Source organism: Passer domesticus, chromosome 11 (assembly GCF_036417665.1).
Source record: "Passer domesticus isolate bPasDom1 chromosome 11, bPasDom1.hap1, whole genome shotgun sequence".
NCBI classification, from domain to species: Eukaryota; Metazoa; Chordata; class Aves; order Passeriformes; family Passeridae; genus Passer; species Passer domesticus.
The window spans coordinates 23412858-23437121 of record NC_087484.1 but is presented as its reverse complement, the minus strand read 5'-3'; the positions used below and the strand labels follow the sequence as shown (position 1 = coordinate 23437121).

Here is a 24264-nt window from a genome sequence, read left to right as displayed (position 1 = left end):
CCACGCTACTGAGGAGCAGGGACATTGGCATCCCTCTTGACAAACCTCACTTTGTGGTACCTTCTAATGCTGCAAAATGGGCATTTAAATTCCCTGCCAGGTCAGCCATTCATCACAAACATGTGTAGACTTAATTGCTAATTAATTTTCCCTGGCTAGTGTAGATTTTTTTCCCCTCAGTGTGTGAAATCTAGAAGAACTTTGTGAGAACCAGCCACAGATGAATTGGCTTTAATCAGTGTTCCCTCACTTGGGTGAGAAGTAACAGTTCATCAGCCCTTAATTAGCTCTGACTTTTTTGAGAGCAGTCTCCAATTTTTTGACAGGGAGATATATATCTTGTTTCTCTTGTAGCAAAACAAAGAAAGTAATTTTGCCTAAAATTGACAAATTGGGCTGTGTTTGTCAGTGTTTTCTTCCTCCTGATGGTGAGTGCAAAGCTGCACGTCTACCTCGATTGCTGAGCAAATTGTTCAGTTCGTGTCTCTTGTCACACAGAAAAGAACACTGATTGTACAAGGAAGGGAGTTTGAGCTCCGTTTAATTAACTTGTGAATGGGCAGCCAGCAGTGTTTGCAGTGATACATTAAGGTAGGGAAGAGCTTTGAGATGCCTCATCAGCGTCAGAGAAACTTTGTGTTTTGTTTCTGTTACAGGTGAGTGCAGCATCTCTTTTTATTAATCTGATGGGATCACTTTTTGTCTTTTCTCCCTATGGAGAAGCCCCCATTGCAGGGTCATAGGTGACTGTGCTGCCTTGGCACCTGGTGTCTGTAGGGGGAAATCCAGTTTTAGTGGGGAAGGTGCATGATCAGTCATTTGAGAGATGGAGGGATAGTAAAAATAGTAGGAGATACAAACTGTCCACCCAGTCATGTTGAATAAGAATAAATTTCTTCCCAGTTGAAAACTACCTTTTATTCAACATTCCAGATAACAGATTTTTACTTTCTACTTCTGCATTAGTAATTAAACCAGACTTCTGCTAAGACCTAGTTTCCTCACAATCTTTTAAAATCAAAAATTTCTTAGATCAAATTTTAATCTATCAAGCAGCACATGATAGGGGCTAGAGAAGGTCAGGCTATTAATGCTCAGTGTTGCTTTGTTAAAATAGCACAGGAATTTTAGTGTTAGCAACCTGTGGCTCAGATGCAGAGGGTTCTTTTCACTTGGTCGATTCACCTGTTAAGTTTTAGCTTCATTCAAGTCTGAGAAATCAGTGAAAGGTTATTAATATAGAAAAGCTCCTATGGCCATTCTCAGTCAGTGAATATAAGCAGGATTTATGGATCTCAGCTTTACTTCTACAGTTTTAGAGGTCTTTAATTGCAGTCAGCGTCATTCCCTCAAAAAATACTTTGTTTAATAAAGCTTTGTACATGCAGTATGCATTTTTCAGGAGCTTCTCTTTCTTCTAAGTCTAGTACCATGAAGTTAATTTATGTACCTAAATACATGCTGTTTGATTTTAATTGAACAACAGTTTCTTTACAACTAGGGCTTACAAATGCATCACCAAAAAAATAGTAATTTAGATTTAAAGAATAGTTTAATCAGGCTTGCTTCAAAAAGACCCTAAAAGTACAAGTGTAATTGAAATGAAAATTATTATTTAAATTATTTTTCCTCTGACTGACTTCAATGATGATTATAGTTGCTTAGGTACATCTATTAATTGGATCAGGCCAATCCTGCTATGAGTTCCCTACTGTGCAGTCTCAGCCTGAAGGTAGCTGGCAGTTGAGATGATGGAAATACCTAAAGATGTTGGCAAGGGAGGAGTCAAATCTCTCATTCTCACCCTGCTGTGTGTAGCAAGAGTCACATTTCTGTCACATCTGAGACCACTGAACCAGGGATGTAAAAGCACTCTGTTATTTATGCTGGAACAAAAGCAGGACGCACACCCAAGTAAGCAAATGGGATGAGAAGCCCAGATAACATTGGCCTCAGTTAAAAAGCACTTGGGTACAGCCCTGCCTTGGAGTGCCCAGGAGGATGTGCCTGTTCCTGACACTGCACCTGGACTCTGGCTGTGCCCAGAGCCAGCCTGGCTGCACCACCAGGGATGTCCCTGGGCAGGGTTGGCACCGTGCTGGCAGCGCTGCTTCATCTCACCAGTGCTTTGGAAATAACATGTGGCAGCTTAGGGTTTGTGTAAGCAATGCCAGCTGTGAAGAAAATGTATGAGTGACACTGTGACACCTTGCAGATTCAGAAAAGAGACCCAGCTTTGCTTCCAGGTGAGGCTGCCAGAAGAGCTGGAGAGGCCCAGACCAGGGTTCTCCAGCATGAAAGGGCAGGGGAGGTTCCTTCTTCTATCTTCATGGCTAAGGCTCAGACCTGAGAGTGGGTGGGGTGTGTCCTCCTTCTGTCTTCATGGCTAAGGCTGAGACCTGAGAGTGTGGGGAATGCTGGCTGGAGGAAAAGCTCTGTTAGGGCCCTTCTCTTTTCTCTGAGTATTCAGTTGTGCTGCCCAACAACAGCCTGTTGGATTCCAGCTTGTCTGGCTGATACATCACCTCTCTTTTTCTCATATTTCAGGTTATTTCCAGGATTTGTTGAACAAGTCAGAGAAGGCCCTTTATGATGCCTTTCCAAGCCTGTACGGAGAATTGTACACTCAAAACGTGAAGGTGTTCAAGGACTTGTACAGCGAGCTGCGCCGCTACTACCGCAGCTCCAACATCAACCTGGAGGAGGCCCTCAATGAGTTCTGGACACGGCTGCTGGAGAGGCTCTTCAAGCTGCTGAACCCCCAGTACCACATCACGGACGAGTACCTGGACTGCATGGTCAAACACGCCGAGCAGCACAAGCCCTTTGGGGAGGTGCCCAGGGACCTGAAGGTGAAGGCAACGCGAGCCTTCATCGCAGCGCGCTCCTACGCGCAGGGCTTCCTGGTGGGCAGCGACGTGGTCAAAAAGGTGTCTCAGGTATGCTGGGTGCTCCCTTCTCCTCCATGCTCACGTTGGCTGCAGCCACTCAGCCATTGCTGTTGGGAGGGGGGGTTGTTTCCCCTTGTTTTCATTGAAAAGCAAGCAGATGCTTTCCAGTTTTAAAAAATAAACTACTCGAGGGTTACCCATCAATGGGGAGGGAGCAGCAAACCTGGATTTCTACAGGCACTGCCAACAGCACTAGAACAGTGAGATGTAACTCACCCCAAATCAGCTTTTGCCTTATTTTAACCCACGCAGCAGGGATGTCACTCAGCCAGACCATGAAGCCATTCTACTGTTTGCCCAGATCCCTTGTGCTTCCTGACGTGCCTCTAAATCACACTGCCGTGTTTTCCTCCTCGATGGGGATGTGTGCAGAGCTGGATGGCCATGAGTGTGCTGGGAATACAGGCAGAGGGATGTGTTTCGGAAGCTGGCACTGGGATCCTGTGTCTGTTTGTGTAGCCTGTCTATTTGAACAGCTTCTGTGTACAGACAGGGGGAGTTTGTAAAGTGCATTGGGATCTTCAGGGATGAAAGGTGCTATATAAATGTAAATTAATATGACTGAATCCAGGGTTCCAGAAGGAAGGAAATTGTCTGTATTCTTTACTGCAGAAGCAGCCTTTCAGAGCTAGAAGAAAGTGACTGTCCTGAAACAAGATAGTCAGGCTTTCCACACAGGTAGCAAGGAGAAAATCCGTAATAAAAAAAAGGCTTGGGTGCCTCATGTGGAGATGGGAATCAGCAGGTGTGAGAATCAGGGTGTGGTTAAACTGTGGATGTAGAAATGCAGAACCACAATTCATCTCCTCAGAAGGTAACGTGTGGTGATGCGGAGCAGAGGCCGGTCCCACTTAATGCAGCAAATCCAGACTTTGATCTCAGGAAGAAACATTAACGTGGCAACAGTGACAAATGCTTTAATTTATCAATGTGGGACTATAAAACTGTTCAGCTACCCAAAAGCCTTTGTACATCTCATTAACATCACACTCTCCTGACACTTAAGACAGATAAAAGAGGAGAGTGATGTAATTTCAGGAGGACAAAAGCAAAATACTTTTCATAAATCCTCTGCATGACAGAGATTTCCAGCTCGATGGGCATGATCCTGCCTGTAGCTGAGGCTGGTGGGTAAAACAGGCTGGCAGGGCAACTGCAGGCATGGTATCAGCCAAAGCGAAGGACCTGAGATACCAACATGCAGCAGATTTTTCCCCCATCTTCATGTAGGCTTCTGACCCACTGGATTTTGATTCTGGTCACCTTTTTCTGAATTTTCCTTCTCTTGGGCATCACTTATCAAACAGGATGTGGGGAACATGACAAGTCACAGATCGTCATTTTCCCTCAGCTTCCCCCAGTCCATTCCTTCAGGATGATGAGTTTTTTAGGAGGGTCCCAACCATTCCTCTCTCACTGGAACCTCCCTGGCATTGCAGTTAATCCAGGGTGTTGTTGTGGCATGAACTGAGTCAGAAAACCTCAGCACAGCCTTCTTGAGAGCTGATGTTGTTATGAGGACCACAACTGGCTCATTTTCCCTGTCTTCTTTACCACCATTTTAATTGTGGATTTACACTTGTGTCAAATGAATGTGAAGTGTTTGACTCAAGCCACAACTGGTGCCTTGGTTCTAGTCATTTTTCATGTTGCTCTATACTTATGACATCAGAAGAAGGTCAAACTAGAATTCAACTTTCCCGTCAGCTGGTAACAGCAGTCTTTAAAACTGTCTTTATGAGTTGGAATTTCATATGGGGCATTGGCGAGTGTTGTGGTCAGGAAGACTGAGAAAGCCTGTTGAAATGAACCCTTAGAAATAAATTAGCTAGCTTTGGACTTCAGGAGAAAAATAGATTTTATTTACTTGCAAATCCCAGAAAAACTGCAGATTTCTACTAAACCCCTCCTGGTTTCAGCTTCTCAGACACTTCCAGTTCAGTGTATCCCCTGTATCCTGCTGCTGCTCAGGTTCTTGTGCAGAGGCAGCATTACTGGGCACTCCAGAGAAGGGCTGATGCTGTTTGCCAGAGCTCCTGGCTCTCTTTAAGTCGTGGGGAGCCTCCCTGAGTGAGCTACAGGCGTGGATTTAATGAGATTTCTTTAATCCCTGCTGCCTCTCCACTGTGCCCAAAGGGTGTTCCTTCCCCAGCCTTCAGCTGCCCCAATCTCAGAGGAAGGCACAGCTTCAGGCAGCCCAGGGAAAGGAACAGGAGCCACGTGTGGGAGCAACCCCTCTGAGACCTGCTGGGCATAAATAGTTTGAGGGCAGATGAGGAGAAAATGGCAGAACCATTTTTCATTTTTACTGCCATCCAAGCTTTCAAGGCAAAGTCACCCTGACAGACTGCAGGCTCTGACACCAAGTCCTAAAACTTCTGATTGGTGGCTGCAGCCACTGACCTGGCCTGACACAGACAGCGGTGGCAGTGCTGCCACCCGGGCTGGGCTTGGTGTGGCTCTCTGGCAGGTGAGGATGGATGTGCAGGCTGGCACCCTGCCCTGACACACAGTGAGGGGTACCATGGGCCATGCCTACCAGGGCAGCACCTCTGTATTCATGTGCAGGTTCTGTGTTTCTGTAGCAGTGCTTTCAGCACAAATTGCAAGCTTTCATCAAAGTTGCACACTGCCAAGTGGGTTTTTCATTGCTGGCATGAAATAGCAGCCACCAAAATGGCAGCAGCCACAAAATCCCTAGTGCAGGGCACTTGAAGAGGGAGTTCCCCTGGGATGCTGTGGGCCAGGGTGAGAGAGAGCACATATCCCAGTTCTGTTTAGGATCCTGTTCATTGGCTGTGAGATTGGCAGCTGCCCAAAACCAGCATTTGCTCCAGCTCTGAGCATCATGCGAACAGGAGAGGGCCTCGTGCTGGTGGAGTCGCTGCCTGCCAGCTGCTGCCCTGAGATCTTCCCTCTCTGCTGCCCTGAGATCTTCCCTCACTGCTGCCCTGAGCTCCCCCATCACTGCTGCCCTGAGATCCTCTCTGCTGCCCTGAGCTTCTCCTCACTGCTGTCCTGAACTCCTCCCTCACTGCTGCCCTGAGCTCCCCCATCACTGCTGCCCTGAGACCCTCCCTCACTGCTGCCCTGAGCTCCTGCTCCCACAGCAGCTGCTGTGCACACTCCTGGGAAAGATATGGTGGAAGTGAACTGGGATACTGCAGGATTGGGGAGCAAAGCTGAGACAGAAGGAATGACAAGCAGAAAACCCTGCGGGAGAGGCAGTGTGACAAACTGGTGGCTGTGACCCTGGCTGGGATTGTCCCGTGCTGCTCACACTGCTCAGCCCCCTTGGGTCCGTTCTGCTGCCCGGGTGCCGTGGGGACAGGGGCAGACAGGGCACTGGGAAGGGCAGGGAGGCTGCCCAGGTCTGTGCTGCATTCCTGCATCCATGGGCAGACAGGAGAGCTGCCCTGTGCGTTCCAAAGATGCCCAGAGTCCTCGGAGTCCCCTTGCAGCCCTGGCAGCCTGTGCCTGTCAGGCAGAGCACAGACGTAATGTTCCATTTCCAAAGGCAGCGAGAGGAAGTAATTTGAAATGAATTTTGCTCATCAGTCAGAAAATGAGTTATTATGACAATCTTTCCTTTGGTGGGTCTTCACTGGTTCTTGTTTCTAAATTTTAAGTTTTCCCAAGGTAGTGGAGATTGATGTGAAGCAGCACCAGCTACGTAAGCAAGAAACACTTACTCAAATAATCGATTTTAATAGCTGTTTGCATTTCCTTTTCTCAGTAGATGTTCTTAAGGCTGATTCTCATTTGAGTTTGAAACAAAATACAATGATTTTCTTTATAAGCCTTTTCACTAAATCCTGTATTTCATTTTACCAATGAAAGTTGAAGTCAGCTATCAGTACATTTTTATTTAGCCAATACTGTGTTTCACAATATATTTCAGCCTTATTTTTTTAAACTTTTCTGTTAGTATAAGGTACATGGCAGCTTTCCTATTTACCACATGAATAATTTTTAAACACATGGTGGGTCAGTCTGGGAACCAAATTCCAATTAAAAAGTCCTAAAAATAGATTTTCAGAAATGTTTTTAATCGTTAAGTGAATGTGCTGATAGGACATATGGAAAATAATGTTTATCTAAACATGCTTTGCATTTCCAACAAGTCAATAACATAACAAAGACAGTATGGTCCTCATGTCCTTTGAGATTGCAGCCATTTTTCATACCCACTTTTTTCCACAGCTTGAAAGAACATATTTGACTTCTGTCTTTCAGCTTTCAGTTGCTTTTCTGGTAAAGTAGGCATAAAATTTATCTTACAGAATTAAATGAAGATAAAATCTTCTTCTCCCACCCATGAAACCACTGCGCTAAAGAATCTCAAAGCAGTGAACTCTGGTCCCATGAGCTTGGTGGGACATCTCCATCCTTTCAGTGGCTGATCTTTTCTGAGAGCATCAGCAGCAAGTACACAAAACCATAAATAACATGTTACTTCATTTAAAGGATTTCTCTTCTGTCAAAGTATTCATTATTTATCTAAATTGGCTTCCTCTTGTTCTGAGAAGACAGTGTTTGTGTTTGTAAGCAGATGTTATGAGAGTGTTGTTCCACAGCAGTGTCAAGTGGCAATGCCCTCATACCCCCACATTCATTTCCTTGTCCCTCGCTGTTACCCCAGCTCTGGCTTTGGGGCTGTGCAGGTTTTGCATGGCAGAGCTGTGTGGGTTTGTGTCCTGCAGTTTCCACGTGGCAGCAGGGAGCAGCAGGTCCCACAGGTGCTGGTCTGCAGCAGGAGGGGACGTGGGAGGGTGCAGGGCTGCAGCTCATCACAGCTGCTGGAGCAGCCTGGGCTTTTCCTTGCTTTTCCTTCCAGTCGTTGCAAACCATTGGAGAGGCTCTCGAAAAATGAGCTGGTCAGTGCCTGTGCTGGAGGTCTGTGGTGCTGCAGACTCGGCAGCAATCCACAGGGTGCAAAAAGCCCCAGGGAGCCTTTGCAGGACTGGCTGTGCTCAGGAGGAGGGCAAAGAGGATTGGAGGTCCATGGTGGGAACCTGCAGTGCTGCAGACACCCCTTCCTGTGAACCATCTGAGGCTCCAGGCTGAAATAAGCTCTTGACCTTCAGAGGCTGGTCCTGCAGCAGCTCCTGTGCTGGCTGCCTTTTGCCCTTGTAGCCTCTGGCACAGCTGCCCAGCCCTGCCCACATCTGGGTGACCTTGAAGGGTGCTGGGACCTGCCCTTCTTCCAAAGGGAATGTCCCCTCTGCTGAAGTGCCTCATGTTTTCTTGCCCAGTCAACTGTCCCTGGCAGTTTGTATGTGAGATCGCATGGCTGAAACCATTTTAGATCTAAGTCCCAGTCAGCCTGATTCCCCCTGCAAACCCAGGAGCTTCATATCCCTTTCCCTGAGCTGGCTGTGCTCCCTGGATCATCACCCTGCCACCAGCTGCCTTCTTGCTTTAAACACCTTGGTACAGCAGCTCCACACACAGCACTGCTCCTTTCCAGCACTGCTGCGTGGAAAGCTGGGGAGGGAATTTTGTAATAACATTGGAATTTGTTTGGATAGATTCAAATCAAGCTGGATGAGAAGCATGCAGGCTTGAATACATCCTTATGTATTTCACATATTACTTTTCAGTATTTCTATCCCTTATTATGTTTCAATCACAACCCTTCAGGGATAAAAACCCATAGGTGTTCTGAATAGAATAGAAATAATGCAGGAAAGTAGATATATGTCTCCCATATTTACCTGGTGGTTAAAAGTCAATTGAATCTAGTTTTCAAAGGATTGAAAATTGTACCAGCTGGAAATACCTGTGTTAAATGAACAGAGCAGGGAGTGTGTGGAACAGGCAGGTGTTGGCTTGCAGTATTTTCCTCTGGAGGGAGAGGACATGACAGCAGTCATTCTGTCTATGTGAATCTCTCTCATTTTAATATCTGAAGGCACTTAGGTACTAGACAGGAATCTAAAGACATAGATCCTCCCAATTAGCTGTGGGTGCTGCCTCTGGAGCCATTGTTAGTGCCCTCTCCAGGTGCCCTCACCACTGCCTGGAGGGAGATGGGAACAATGCTCCTCCCTGTTTTGCTCAATTGCCCTAGCCTTCATATTTAATTTTTTTTTTTCCCTGAGTCTGCAGAATGGCCATTTGGCTGCTGGGCTGGCAGGGCTGGACCCAGGCAGTCTGTCTGGCCTCAGGCCCAACAGCAGCTCTGGTGTGCTGGAGCATGAAGGACATGGATTTGGCATCAGCCTCCATCCTCCACATCCCTCCTGCAGCGAGCGCTGAACACAGAAAGGTGACAGCAGGAGGGGCTCTGAACTGTGCCGGCATTTTCTGTGTCCTCCCTGTGCCCCCAGACCCAGCACAGCCACCCCCAGCACACTGTGCCTGTGCCCTGCTTGCCTCTCATCCCTGACAGGTTTGGGAACTTGATGGATCTTGAATGATGGGCTTGGTGAGGCTTAAACCTCACCGTGCTCCAAGGACTCATGGCTGTGCATTTATGGAAGGAAGATGCAAAATAATGACTGAAGTGATTATACAATTCATTAGACTTTGGAAGAATCATATTTCTGTCAGGCCTGCAGCTGTTTCTTTCAGAGTTTCACTCTGAAAAATGGGAAAGCTTGGTTCATTTAACACCCGTCAAGGTGCTAATTACATCAGGGCTGGCATAAACGTGCACAAGGCAGCTGCTGACCATGTGGTGGAGGGAGCAGGGTGTGCTCCCCACAGCAGCAACCTGCACCAGCCAGGGGCTGGGCACACCTGCAGCTCCCACTCCTGTCACCAGAGAAACTGGGCACTGACTGCCCAGTGAATGGAGCAGATTTCCAGTGCAAAGAGCATCACAGCCCTTCGAGGTTTTGATCATAATATTTGAGGGTCCCTCCGTGAGGAGATTGTAAAAGTGAAATGTTTCTCAGTGTGAAATGGCCACATTGCAGACAGCTCTGATCACAGAGCTGGCCAGCTCCCCTGTGAAACACAAACCTCTCCTCTGAGTGCTGGTTTGTTCTAAAAGAGAGCAAGGCTGGCTTTCTGAGCCCATTCCTGGGCTCTGGGCATCCCAAGGAAGCTCAGGAGCACTGCTCACTGCTGGCCCAGCAGGATCAGCTCCTCTGCTTGACCTGCTTTTGTAGCTGCTGTTCCTCACACTGACAACTTTATCCCAACTGTAGGATTCCAGCCAAGGGATTTGGGGTAATTGGAGTGGCTTTGAATACCTGCCTGCATTTCCCAGCACACACAGCCTGATGTGTGGCTTGAAGAGCTGACCTGCTTTCCCTTAGACACTGCCACAGAAAGGTTTTTACACAGATGGCAGAACTTCCCTTTACAATTCCCATGAGTGAGGGTGCCAGGAATGGCTCAGCCCATGTGGCTGCTTCATCCCCAGCCCTGGGGAGGTCTCCAGCTCTAGGTGCTCCTGCCTGCAGCTGCCCAGCACTCGTGCCTGCCTCTGAGACCTGCCTGCTGCCTGCTGGCTCCAGGGCATCCCTTGCTTTGGAAGCCCAAATTGCCCGATGTCACTGGGTTTAACTGGTGCTTCTGGAGGTTAAAATGCCCTTTCAGATAGCAAGGCCTTCTGCCTGGGAAAATAGACCTGAGATTCAGAGCAGGCACATTTTGACACATATCTGACACATCTAGAAGTATTTTGTTTCACCCCAACCAACCCCACACCAAAGCAAAACCAGGGGTCCCAGTGCCCACCTTGCACTGCACCTCAGAGGTGAGAGCCAGGGGGGGAATGGGAGAGCAACCACAGGGCAAGGACATGGCCAGTGTGGGAAACACCAACACCACAGCACAGAGAGCTCCCTGCAGGCCACCCTCACACTGCCTTGGGAAGATTTTCAGAGGGACTAGAGCCCAGAGAACATCACTCCCACCAGCAGTGTTAAGGGCCAGCTCAGCCTCGTCCCTCCATCAGCTGCCCTGCCCTTGTCCCTCTGACAGTCTGGGGGGTGTGACAACACTTCCAGCAGCCTGGAGTTTTCACCCAGGCTGGCCTGGCTCTCCATCCCCAAATCTCTCCACTCTACCTAACCCTGCTTCCCCTGGGAAGGAAGGCACAGATGGCTCACAGCAGCCTGGGGGGAACGTGCAAGGGGAGAAGGGGGGTAGGAAAAATACCAGCAAGAGCTCAACTTATTTTATTGGTGTTAAATGCCTTTCAGATGTACTTAAAGGCCCCTGAAGGCCGAGGAGTCCAGTCACATTGCAACTAGGCTGCAGGTTCTCATTTGCTTTTAAGCCAGGCTTCAAAAGGAGAAAGGATTTGGGGTCGGATAATTCTTTTCTTCTTTTTTTTTTTTTTTTTCTTTTCTTTCCTTTGTTTGAAGCCAGTACTTCAAAAGCAGCATCTGCAGCTTGGCTGCAGGCTCTGGGTGCCAGAGGAGCTGGTCATCTCCTGCTGGGCACAGAGGAGCCCTGCCACTGGCCCTGGGATCAGTCCCATGCCTGGAAGCCAGGCTCTGTGCCTGAGAGCAGAGCCCAAACACTCTGTGCTGCTCTAGCTGGAGCTTGGTGCTGCCACTGGTGGAAAGACTTTCCTGATACCTGTGGCCTCCTAAAGCTCCACTTTTCTCCAACTCTCAGGAAGCTGGGATGGGAAGGAAGGATCATTGCTTGACCCTGTAACTGCAGGATGTGACAGAGCTGGTCCCAGCACTAATATCTCTTCAGCTGCAGTTCCCTGAAGCCTTCCTCTCTGCATCCCACACTTTGGTCCTTCAGACACCTTTTCAGGAAATAATTGACTTGTATAAAGACATGGTTTTTGGGGTGAGGAGGGTGTAGCAGCTTTTAGCTGTGTGCAAGTCATATCATCACTTCCATGGTCCTTTCATGCCCTGATACAGCTCAAGGTATTTTTGGAGGCTTTGGGTATTTTTGAAGCACTAGGCATTAGGGTAATGACAGAAAATACCTCTCCTCTTTGCCCCTCTGTTCTTCTGTGAGACCTCTCAAGCAAGGTGCCAGTTCAGAAGAGTAAAATCCCTCCCAGTGTTGCAGGCTGAGCAAGGTCTGGGGTCAGGAGGAATTGCACTCCTCTTCTGCACCAAAGTTTTCACTGTAAAAAGAGCTCTGCAGGTCAGTGGGTGCTGTTTGGAAAACCAGCACATGTCCTGGGTGGGAGTTTCAGAGCAGACCATGGTGGGGCTGAGAGACAAGTGTTCCATGGTTCTAGAAGTCATGCTCTTGTTACCTCTGAGCATCTGCAGGTGTGCAGACATGGGTAACTTGGGCTGAACATGCAAATCACAAGTTTGATTTGTTCTTCATAGGCACAGAGGAAGGATGGGAAGGTTTTTGCCTTTATTCTGGGAATTGTAGCCCATTTTGGCCAGAGTGCTGCTGTGTGTCCTGTGGGCTCTAAAGGCTGTGCCCAGAGCTGGCAGCTCTCAGGTGTCTCTGGGCCCTCGGGTGCCCGTGCAGGGGTGTCTCGTGCATTGGAGCTGGGTGCTTGCCTGACTACAACTACTTTGTCCTCCCTATGTGCTTCAGAAAATTTACAATTGTTCTAAAGCTGTGTTTAGGTGCTGTGAAGTATAATTTTGCTCTCCTGAAGTGCAGAGGGAGAGAGTTGGTGACTTCTTGTTATCCTCAAGCCTCCTGTGTTTCTGTGATTCTCTGCTTGGAAAGCACGTTAATAAACTACATGGCAGGAGCCTTTTTTTTTTTTTTTGTTAAAAGCTTTTCACACTGAATGTTTTATAAATTGGCTGGGGGTGGCAAAGAACCCAGTTAGTGCCTAATCCCCCAGCCCATCCTCTCAGCAAATGGCTTGTGAAAGTCATTAATTTCATTGTAATTGATTTAAACGTTGCTCAGGAGGAGGAAAAATTAAGGAAACCAATGCCACTCTGAATAGAGAATTATGTGTTCTCAATTTTCTGTCAAATTATCTCTGCATGTGCCTGTTCTGTGCTGGTTGCTGAGCAAACACCGTGCCAGGGAGTCACCCAGCAAATCCCAGCTCACAGAACCTGTGATGAGCTCCAGGGCAGGAGGCAGGAGAGCCTGCAAAGGTCTTTGCCTCCAGCCATTCACATCTGGTTGGGTGGCTCCACCAACAAAACGTGGGCACGTGAGGCTTTGGGAAGTGGCCATGGAAAAGCAGAGAGCTGGACCTGCTGACAGCCCCCTTGAAATGGCAGTGCTTGTGGTGGAACTGGGCTTTTTATGAGGCAGCCACCTGCTCCCCTTGCATTACCTCATGCTACTACTGGATCCCCAGCTGTAAAGTAGTTTTAATTAAAATTATTTATTGCTCAGTAAGATTTGTCCTCTATTTTGGGTGTATCTTAGAAGATAACATTTTTTCCTTATCTCTTCATCACTGGGCTTACACTTCAAAGGGCTGTATCTGTGGATGTCACTGTGATCAGAATAGAGTATGTGGATTTTAGCTGAGCAGTGACGTACGATCAATGTATTTTTAAGCTGAGCTTAGCTTTATTTTGCATTTTTATTTATACCTCTGACAACTGAATGAGTGCCCTGGCTCCAAGCCATATCTCTCAATAATAATGATCTTTTCTTCAGATTCTTGGGAAATGGCTTCTCCACTGTATTGTGCATGTTCTCTTGACATCTTAATGCAGTTTCTAGGTCACTGAGCTAAGAAAAGACTATAGGTGCCACTAAAGGCTCCTTAAAGGAGAACCAGCCACAGGCTGGGCCAGCTTGATGGCACTTAGAGAAATCAATTACTGTCATGTACTCCTTCACGCTGTGCCAGATCAGTTAAAGCTGGAGCACTTTGCTCAGGTTTCACTCCATCTGCAGGACTTTTCATGCTCCTGCCCTCGGGCCAGCTGTGGTGCGTGGATGTTGCTCATGGATCCATCAGTTGTTGCAGGTCTGTGCTGGGAAGCTGGAAGGACTCCCTGCAGGTCTGAGCTGGCACCCACTTGGGCAGGGGTGCTGCAGGTTCCTGTGAAGGCTGAGGGGTGAGAGCAGGAGCACTGGGAGGTGGAGATGTCTCAGTGTGCTGGTGGAGGTCGGTCTGGCCTTTGCCAGCCTGGAGAAAGTGCTTCACTGGCACTGAGGGAGTTCATCTGGAGGAGCTGCAGGGAGGGAGGGGCTGTGTGTCCCCACAGCTCCAGCCCAAGGAGCTCCTCTCCCCACTGCACTGCTGGAGCTGGCTGTGCCCAAGGGAGGCAGCACAGCTGCAGTGCCCCCCTGCTTGTGTTGTTGGATCCATATCCTGGGAGGGAAGCTCAGCCCTCCAAACTGGGGCTGGGATTCCCCTTTGTGGGTCCAGCATTGATGAAAAAGACCTGGAAGCTAACATCAGCACCCCAAGATGTTTGAAGGACTCTGTTCCTTAATATGATGCAAGTGCCCCAAAGAGATGGTGCAGGATCAGGGCTGGGAGGGGTTCTGGTAGCCCCAAGCCCTCACTCTCCTCTGCCCTGTGTGGAGCAGTAGTCCCTGGGCTGGGTGGAACAGTGAGAAACTGAGCTCTGGCCAAGCAAAACACAGAGAAAATATTCAGTGTGGTTTCTCTTCCTGCTCCCTTATCCTTCTTTTTCTCAGTTCACCTCTGCAGCCTGTGCCAAAGGACTGCTGCTGCCAACAGGACAGGCTGGAGTCGTTCTCTGAGGAAAGGGAGTGGAGCCTGGTGTCTTGCACCTGCAAAAATTAATATTTATCCTTTCTGCCAAGAGATTAGGCTGAACACTTGACACCTGCCAGATTCAACAGAGCAATGGCTGGTGATGGATGGTCACCTGCTCGTCTTCAGAGAGAGACTGTGGGCAGGCTCCCACTCCTGGGGCAGTGGGACACTGCACTGACCTCCAGGAGACAAAGCCAGCTTTTGAGAGTGACAGACTGCCAGTGCACCCTCTGGCATCCAGAAACTGAGGTGCACAAGTACTTTTTTTTCCCCACCATGCCCTCAGGAGTTGAAGCTGAGCTCAGGCACCACTGTTGGCTGCACCCAAGGCAGGTGGCAGCATCCCAGAAGAGCTACAGGGGCATGGACATGGGCATGTGGCTGGTGGCAGTGTGGCTGGTGACAGGCAGTGTGGCTGATGACAGTGGCATGGGGAGGAGGACAGAAGGCAGCTCTCTGCAGTACGGGGCCTTGGAGATGCTTTTCTAATGCAAAATCTGTCTCTTGCCTCTTTCAGTGCCTCCCATGGGCTCTGGGAGGGTATCAGTAGCTTTGTGTCCTTGCTGGTGGCTGTCCTCTCAGCCTGGGGGGCTGGCCCGCACCATCTCAGGGGTGCTTCCTGCAGGCAAAGCTGTGTTCCCGTTTTCCAGAGCATTTCAGCTCCCTCCACTCCAAAAGTCTGTGCAGTGAACCAGGAATGTGTGTGGGGAAGGCAAACGATGCTCTGGTTGCCCTCAGTGCTGTGGGAAGCCCCACATTTCAGGACTTAGCTGTGCCCCAGGCCCCAGTTTGTGCAGTGGGAGGTGACAGTGCCCCATGGCCACAGCTGGATGAGTGAGATGAGCAGCCGTGGGCTGTGCCAGGACAGCACAGGGGGCCACGTTGTGTTCAGGAGCTGATGGCCTGGGCAGGCTACAACACAAGGTTGGGTTGTGAGTGTCACTGTGGTACATTGGTGATTGCTCTGCCTGGGGAAAGGGAGGTCACAGCTCCTCTCCCATCTGCATCCCCGCTTTTTGTGTGAGTGCTCTTGTTTCAGAAGGTCTGGAGCTACAGCCTGTGCTGGCATGCACCGTGCTCCTACCTGGTGTCTTTTCAGCCATGGTTATTGAAACCCTGAGGTGAAAAATAAGCGACTCCTTTGTTTGCCTGTCCCTGTGCTTTGTTTGCCTGTCCCTGTGCTTTGTTGCATGCTGAGGCAGTGGTGGTTGCACTGTTCCTCCCGTGCTGAAGGTGCTGTGTGTGATGCAGCAGGACAGAGCCTCCATCTCCTGGTGGCACAGCCGCATGGCAGCCGGCTCTGCCTGCAGGAGCTGTCCAGGAAGGCACCCAGAGCTGGCCCAGGAAGCTGAGGGAGGTTTTGGGGTGTGGGGGGCTCCTGCCAGGCTCAGCCCCTCTAGCCTCAGTCCCCTTCAGGCTGCCAGACCAGGGAAGCAGACTCTGGTTGGGTTCTCTGTCCAAAACTTAAAAATTTTTGTCCTCATCCTGAAGAAGGTTCTGACAAGGTTGTTTTAGTGCATTCCTGCCCAATGAAGCCTCAGCACCATCCAGCATGTTTTCCAAGGTTTACTGGAAGCGAGGAGCTATCACACAGCCAGTTTCAGGAGGGGTAACTTAGGGATTTTCTCTGATACAACCTCTGGGTCCGGGCTCAGCATGTTCACCTTCTCCCAAGAGTACCTCAGAGCTGAATCCTTCAGGAGTCCCCCAGAAGGCCACATTCAAAGTATTTTTCACAAGTAGTAAAGAGAGTTTCAGCATTGCAGCTGCAGCTGGAGACCCAGGGATTTTTCCTTTCAAGATTTGCCTCTTCTGTCACTTTTCTCCCCTCTGGGCTCCCTGTGAGTGTCAAGTATCTGGAACCGGGGGAGATTTCATACAGACATTCAGTTTCTCTTTTGTAAATTAAGAATAATTTAGAAGATTTACAAGAAAATAATTTAGAAGATTTACAAGGGAATTGCAAATGGATCTGAGCAAAGACAGAAAATTGCCACAAAAGAGTAAAGAGCAAGACAGGGGAATGTGGAGCTGTGGCAGCATCCCTGCCAGGCTGTTACTCACCCCTCAGTGCAGTGCCAGCCCTTGCCCATGGCAGCTGGGGGACACTGGCCCGTGGCTCATAGGCTGGGGACACTGCTGTGCTGCTGAGGCTGTGGCCCTGCTCGCTGGGCTCTGCACCTGCCCTGGCTCTGCGCTGGCAGGACCAGAGTGGGTTCATTAAAGGTGGCAAAGCCACCTCCAGAGTCCTGCAAAGAGCCAGCTGCACATGCAGGGCCTGTGAGCTGCTGGCACAGCAGAGTGGCTTGGCCCAGCTCTGCCTGCAGCTCCTGAAGTGCTCACAGACAGCAATCACTTCCCAGTGTCGAGTGCTCTCGATTGCCCATCATTCTGGAAATGTGCAAGTCTTCCCCAAGACTGTTCTGCTTTCCAAAGGTGCCAGCTGGGAAGGTTCTGTGTCCAGGGCCCCAGTGTGCAGCATCCCCCCAGGAACAGGAGGTGCAGTGTGTGTGGGACACCTGTGTCTGCAGGCCAGTGGCAGCAGCCCTTGCAGAAGGTGGTGGCACTGATGGCACACATGCACCATGCCGGGGTGCAGGTCACAGCTGGTGGACAGCCTGAGGTGTCCTTGTGACCACCAGGCCTGGCTGGAAGGGGGATGGTGCCCACAGGTTTTTCGAAGCCTGGGGTCAAACACAGCCTGAGGAGCTGGCAGCTGCCCCAGAGCTCCTGTCCCTGCAGCAGGGGAAGGAGGGGCAGTGAGATGGGAAATGGCCTTTCCTGGTCCATGTCCCCAGGGGGCTGTGCTGCCTCTCAGATCACAGCAAGCTCCTTCCGCCCAGGGAAGGGGGAGCTCACCCCCATCCCCTGAGCAGTCTGTGCCTGACTCTTTCCTGTCCCCCCAGGTGTCCCTCAGCCACGAGTGCACGCGTGCCATCATGAAGCTGATGTACTGCCCGCACTGCCGGGGCATGGCCAGCGTGAAGCCCTGCAACAACTACTGCCTGAACGTCGTCAAGGGCTGCCTGGCCAACCAGGCCGACCTCAGCACCGAGTGGAAGTACCTGATGGGTGAGATGGCCTTGCCTGCTGCAGCACAGCTCCTCTCACCCCTGGGCTCCTGAGGCTGTGCTTGGCGAGCAAAGAGGGCGGTGGGGGGCTCAGGGAGATTGTTTGCAGTGGTGAAGCTCTCAGGCCTCCTTGTGCCCACACAGCTTCACCCAGCAAGCTCCTGTCTCTTTGTCACACTGTACCTGCACAGCTGGAGTGATCTGAGGCGTCAGGGAGCCTTGGTGTTTGTGTGGGCTCACAGAGGGCAGCACCAGAGGAGATGGCCTTGGCCTTGTTTTCCCTTGCCTTGGCAATTGCTGGCTGGCCAGCAAAGCTGCCAGCTCAGCCCCAGCTGCAGCCCCCAGGCTGGCTCAGGGTTGGCATTAAGGACAAAAACCCCAGCAAAGTCAAGGAGTGTCACCTGCCTCTCGAGGGACACTGCAGCACGGAAGGGGAAGCAGAGCAGGCGCTGCCTGGAGAGGTGCCCAGGCCAGCTGTGCCACAGCTAACAGCAAATGCTCCCTGGGAGTAAGGGAGCCTGCTGCAGAGGGGGGCAGGAATTGTCCCTTCCCCAGGGGTTTGGTGGCCCTTTGGCCTTTCTGACCAGAGCCAGCCAGCTGTTCCTGTCACTCTCTCCTGGCAGGATGACAGCCTCTCTGCTGAAACACCACTGTACAGCTCTCCTTGATTGACAGGGAAGCAGTTCCATGTGCATTTTGCATTTATTCTGCCTTCCTCTTCCCAAGAGACACTGTCAAGGGGTGACGGCTAGGAGGAAATTGGAGCTTCTTTCAAATTGCAGTTTTACATTTCAGTGTCAGAGGCCACAAACTGATCAAGGATGGGAGCAAATTGTGGAGTCAAAGACTGCAGCTCACTGTGGTGTCCTTCCTTCACCCTTCTCCAGGCCCTTCCGTGTAGCCAGAGACGATTTTGTTGCAATAAACACAGAGTTACTCTTTCAGTTTGACAAATTAGGGCAGGTCAAATTAAGGGAGATTTTTTTAGTAAGTGGTTCAAATATAATTTATCACTATTTAGGGGTGCAACCTTTGATTTAAATGTCTGTATCTCAAGATTGGTGCTTCTGCAATGCACTATTTGTCTAAAATATACAGTCTCAAAGACGACACCACAACCCCTGAGTGGCAGCAAAATTAAACTGCAAGCTCTTCAGTGTTACCAGAGATTTTATTTACCAGAATACAAACAGTTACCAAAATTTACCCCTTATATTGAGAGCATATAGGCTGTCCTTCCTTCAGACCCACCCAGCTGGAGTGTTGAGAATTGTCTCTGGGGGTAGGCAGAGATTGGTTATTCTTTGCAAGCTGTGGAAATGAATTTATAGAACATTCTATACAGTAATTCGACCATCCAAAATCCAGCAGTAAGCCAAGCACAGTCCCAAAGCAGCCATCTAAGCAGGAACCTGCAGGGCAGGTGGGAGTGCTTGGACATCAGAGCTTTCCAAGAGGAGCTGAGAGCTGAGGCAGCCCTCAGTCACCCCCTGTCCTGTTTACCAGTTAGTTGTGGGCATACTGGTCTGCTTCTGTACCTGTATAGCCTGATACCTCCCTGGCTGTTGTCCTTCCAGAGGTGAAGGTGAGAAGATTACTGCTTTTCTCCCTCCTTCACTGCCACAGAAACTATTTCCCACATTCACTACCTCTGGCACCTTACTGACCCCAGTTCTCCCACTTTCTCCTGGCTGGAGACATGCACTGAGTTAGGAGGGTGAGGGCCAAGTATTGCTTTGTGTTTCTTAATAATTCTGCACCAGTTTTCTGGTTTTCCTTTCTGTGTCACCCAGGGAAATGCTGGTTACTTTGGGTGAACACTCTACCCAAAGTGTATTTACCATTTGCAGGAGGTTCCTTTGCCACAGAGAGTGGCTTTGCCTACATAAAGTAGGGAAAAGAAATGTGCACCTGGGCAGGGGTGAAAATGGAGAGGTGTTTCCCAACAAGGAGACCTGCCAAGGGTCCAGCAGCCTCTCCCACCCAGGCTGAGCTGGTCTGTGCCTTGGTTTGCCCAGTGATGATGGGAGCTGTCCCTGCCTTGCTCTCCAGATTCCCTGATGGGGGTGGCCGACCGCATCGACGGGCCCTACAACGTGGACACTGTGATAGGCACCATCCACATGAGGATCTCTGAAGCCATCTCTCACCTGCAGGACAACAAAGATTCCATCACGAGCAAGGTAGGAGCGTGTGCCTGGGCCTGCCTGAGCACACATCATGTGCCACTGCCAGGACCTGGTGCTCTTTTGTGCTCACCTTCAGCTGAGCTGGGAGAGAGGAAGAGTGAAAGAGAGCAAATGCCCACTCTTTTTAGTGATAAATTACCTTGGTTTCCTACCACTCATCTGACACAGGCAAAAACCTTTGCAGGTGTTTCCAAATACTGCTCCCTGCCACATCCAGCCAGCCTCCTTTGGGTACAGGCACAGGGGGTGGGACTGCATACACAGTAATGGGAGGGGACATGTGCCATTTGCTGTCAGTGCCGTCTGTGCTGAAGAGTTTTAGATGTTTTGGCTGAGCTGAGGCATTTACACAAAGTGCAGAGTCCCCAGTGACAGGAGGCAGCTGCTTTAACCTGCCTCGAGGGGATCTTCTGCAGTGGAAACACAGGGCTACCAGGTTGTGCCGTGGGACAGAGCTGCAATCTGGCAGTCCATCTGGAGAGTACAAACCAGGCTCTCCTGAGGCTCACCTGTCTCCCGAGAAGTATCTATCATGAAAGTTGTTTCTGTTGGTCTTCTATTTTTAGTATATTTACCCACTTAACCACAGTCACCTCTGTAGCTGCAGGTAAGAGAAGCTTTGGGAAGAAAAGCAGCCCTGCAGGGCTCCTGCCTTTTGCCCAGACACTCCCCAGGTCCTGCAGCTATCCCACAGTCAGGGCAGAGATGCAGATGAAAGAAGTGGGACAGGTCCTAACTGGGTTTTGGATAAGGGAAGGGCCAGAAGTGTTGCTTGGCAAACAGGAATCCACTGGCACACATCAAAGCACTAACAGCTGAGTGCATCCAAGTACTGGGTTAGGTTTCTTTTCTGACATGAAAGGAAAGGTTCTTTCTTCCCTCCTTAGGTGAGACTGAGGCTTTCCACATAAAAGCAAATCCATGGTGTGGGAAAACATAGCATCATCTGCAAAGAAAGGTGTTTCCAAGGGGAATACAGTAAATGTGGTGAAATGAAAGGGGCTAACAGTCTAACTGGTGTTTGATTGGAGCAACCAAACATGATTGATAATCTGCTCAGTGTGACCTGGTGACCAGGTGAATGGAGCACTCTGCTGGTGGCACAGCTAGCAGCGGGCAGGAGCTGCCAAGCTCTGAGCTCTGGTTTTGAGCACGGCAGAGCCATCAGATGAAGGATGTTGTTGTCAGCTGAGTTCAGGGCTGTCCCAGGCTATCTCGGAGCCAAGGACATGAGCCAGGCCAAGGGCACTGCTGTTAAGGTAACCTCCCAGTCTGAGCAGTCAGGAGGCACTGGCAGCCCCTCTCCCACCATCAGAGGCTGTCACTGCAGCCCTGGGAGTGGCAGGTCACAGCCCCTGGGTTGATTCCTGCACACCCACTCACACAGCCTGACCAAGTCTCCTCACTGGCTCCATCCCAGCTTTCCCAGGGCAGTCTCAGACCTCTCCTTCCATGAAGCAATTTACTCACAGCACAGTAACACAAAAAAAGCTTGAGCTGGTGCCTCTGAGGCCAACAAAGGAACCCCTGGGCTTTTATCCCCTCACAGTCCAAGCATGCAGAAGTCTCACCCAGCCCTGTCAGTGCCTGCTCACCTGGCTGGTGCCACAGGTCCCCGTGCCCTTTGTTATGCCAAGGGTGGGCAGTTCACAGCCTCTGGCTCGGCCACCAGAGCTGAACCTGCAGCTGCACCAGAGCCACCTGCACAGAATGCACTCCTCCCCACAGAATGCCTTCTTTGAGAGGAGCCAGGAGTGGCCCTTGGCCCCAGGGGCACCCCCAGTCACAGGCTGTCCTGGGATCTGGTACCTGAAGATAACAGATAAATCTGGATTCTAAAGAAGCACTCGTGGTACTGAGCCTTGTGTTCGGGGCAGCACAGGGCTCTCTCCCTGCTGCCTCACACTCCCCTTTCTCCCTGTGGCTCTCTTGGATCTCAGGCAGCAGGAGCTGGCAGAGGCTGCAAATGCCTATTTGCTCTCATTATTCAGAGTGTTAGCCCCTCAGTCTGCTGGAGTTGTGTTTTCTCCAGCAGCAGTTAGCATTTCTCACCTGAGCATGTAGAATGGCAATGAGTTTCCCTTGGTACCACACTGTGCTGGAGCTGCCACTGTCCTGGACACCTCCCCAGACTTTTATCTCCTGGGAAGGGGCCAGCAACAGGCCAACAAGATACAGCAGTAAACCAAGGTTTTGTTATGCTGTAGAAAGTTGAAAATGAAAAAAAAACTGCTCTACATGCAATTTTCAGGGTGGGTTTTGTGCACAGAGCTAATGAGACTGATGAACAAACAAACTGGCTTGGTGCTGAACTGCTGGAGTCATCAGCTCCATCTGGCCAGCAGGACAGGGCACCCCAGGAGGGGCCTTTGGAGGCTGTGTCCCTCAGACACACAGCCAGGGGACTCGTGGCCAGGTTAGCACTTGGCTGTCAGAGTGCACGAGCCAGCAGGTGGCACGGGCTGTGTCAGCAGAGCTCTACTGTGGCCCTGCCTCCTCTGCTTCAAGGGGACACCAGGCAAAGTTTATCAATAGCTTCTGACAGCACCCTGGCAGCCACAACAAGCTTGGAGCCCTCTTTTTAAATCAGGTGGCTTCCTTTGTAAAGGCTGGCATGTCCTGACTCAGACTGACAGTGCAGAGTGCCTCCTGACCTGTGATGCTTTTCCAGCCTGGCCCTCTGAGCTCTCCTGCCACCAGTGAGGCTCAGCTGCCCAGCCCTGGTGATCTGCAGCAGAGGGGTTGCTGCCTGCACTGTGATGCAGAGGCTGGGAGAGGCAGGTGTTTCCAGGACACCCTTCATCTCACCCTCGAGGCCAGGTATGAGGATTTGGACCTTCCAAGTGCTTCTGCTGCCCTCTGGCTACAAAGCCCACCTGGGCAGGTAGTTAGGATGATAGGAGGTACCTGAAGATAGCAGATAAATCAGTTCTGCTGCCTCATTTGCCCCTGAAACGTCCAACCTGACAGACTGTGGCACATCTGCTGTCCTTGCAGGGCCCTGTTAGAGGCACATTGATTTCCTGAGTGGGGATGTTGATTGCAGGAGTCATGGGGATAGTCCCACATCATCTGCTGTCCATCAGTGAAGCTCCCATGCTCTGTAGTCTTGAAGTCCACACCACTGGTGTAAGGAGTGTGAAGAATTCCCATCTTTTTCTTCCCAGAATTTTATTTTCCAGTCATAAGAAGAACAGATAAAATTGCTATAAATAATTTAATATCAATATTGGTGACTCATCCAAAAACATGTGTTACTGCTGAATATTTTGCTTGATAATAGTAACCAAAACCAGTTACAATGTGCTGAAAACACATCTGGCACTAGAAACTAAGCCAGAATCTCTGAGAATCTTGGCAATAGAAAGCATAAATATACTTAAGAAGGAAAGAAACCCCATAACTGTGGAGTGTTAAATAATTAAAGGAATAGTATTGAAACATGGGATAGAGAGTTTGCTTTGTTTTTCAGGTATTCCAAGGCTGTGGAAATCCCAAAATCAGCACAAGAGGCTCCAGTAGTGAGGACAAGAAGAGACGGGGGAAGGTGACATTGGAAGCCAAATCCTCAGCACAGGCTCTGGAGATGCTGGTGGGTTTGTGTCTGGAGCTGCTCCCGGGTCCTGCGGGTCAGCTCACACTGCTCTGGGCTGGAGCAGATCAGATCATCAGTGCTGCTGCAACCCAAGCACACCTGGTCTGCTTGCCTCTGCAGGGTTGGGTCTAATAACCAGTAGATAACCAGTTTGCTGATAACCAATTGATTTCCCAGGGATTTGGTGCCAGACTTACCTGAAGAGGCTCCTAGACTGATGTGGTACTGGAACAGTCCTTGGCATGTAATCTTTAGTCTTGGGCACTTGGGTTGATGATTGGTCTTTAGGGGAAGTTTGATGATGATACATCCTATTTTGCATAAAAACAAATTTTGTGATGGTAAAACAAAAAATATGCAGAATCCTTGTACTTTCCTCTGCCCTGGGGCACCCCAGAGCTCTGTGACCCTGAGCATCCCCTTTGCTTACAGGTTTTAGATGCCAAAGGGAATCTGACAGCTCTCAAGACATACTGGATCACCCTGCCCAGCAACCTGTGCAGCAAAAAAGTGATGGCCAGCTCAGCATCGGATGACAAATGTTGGAATGGGATGACCAAGGGCAGGTATGGTGTGGGTCACAGTGCCAGGAGCACCAGTCTGGGCTGAGAGGAAGGGTTTGAAAAGGCACTTACACATCATCACAGCCAGCCCTACTTGTTCAGAGTGAGCAGTCTGTGCCTGTCCACAGAAGTGCTGCATTTCCAGAAATGCTCATACCTGGGAATGTCAAGCCTGGTGTCATTTTGCTGTGTGTTGAGGGTTAAGCACTGAAGTGCACTCACCATAAAATAACTGTGTAGTTTTCTACCAAGGAAGCAGTTCTGCAATTCCACGTGCACTCAGAAGG

General features: G+C 50.0%; 1 protein-coding gene across 8 annotated transcripts in view; it reads left to right on the top strand.

The window, feature by feature from the left end:
• GPC1 (glypican 1) overlaps nucleotides 1–24264 on the top strand; it is a 200714-nt gene that overhangs the window by 170343 nt on the left and 6107 nt on the right. For all 8 annotated transcript variants that reach the window (XM_064435837.1, XM_064435843.1, XM_064435839.1 and 5 more), the window contains 5 exons: nucleotides 2548–2939; nucleotides 17466–17631; nucleotides 19683–19813; nucleotides 23292–23411; nucleotides 23847–23980. In XM_064435837.1, the coding sequence (XP_064291907.1) occupies nucleotides 2548–2939; nucleotides 17466–17631; nucleotides 19683–19813; nucleotides 23292–23411; nucleotides 23847–23980 (943 nt within the window). The remainder of the gene's footprint in view (nucleotides 1–2547; nucleotides 2940–17465; nucleotides 17632–19682; nucleotides 19814–23291; nucleotides 23412–23846; nucleotides 23981–24264) is intronic.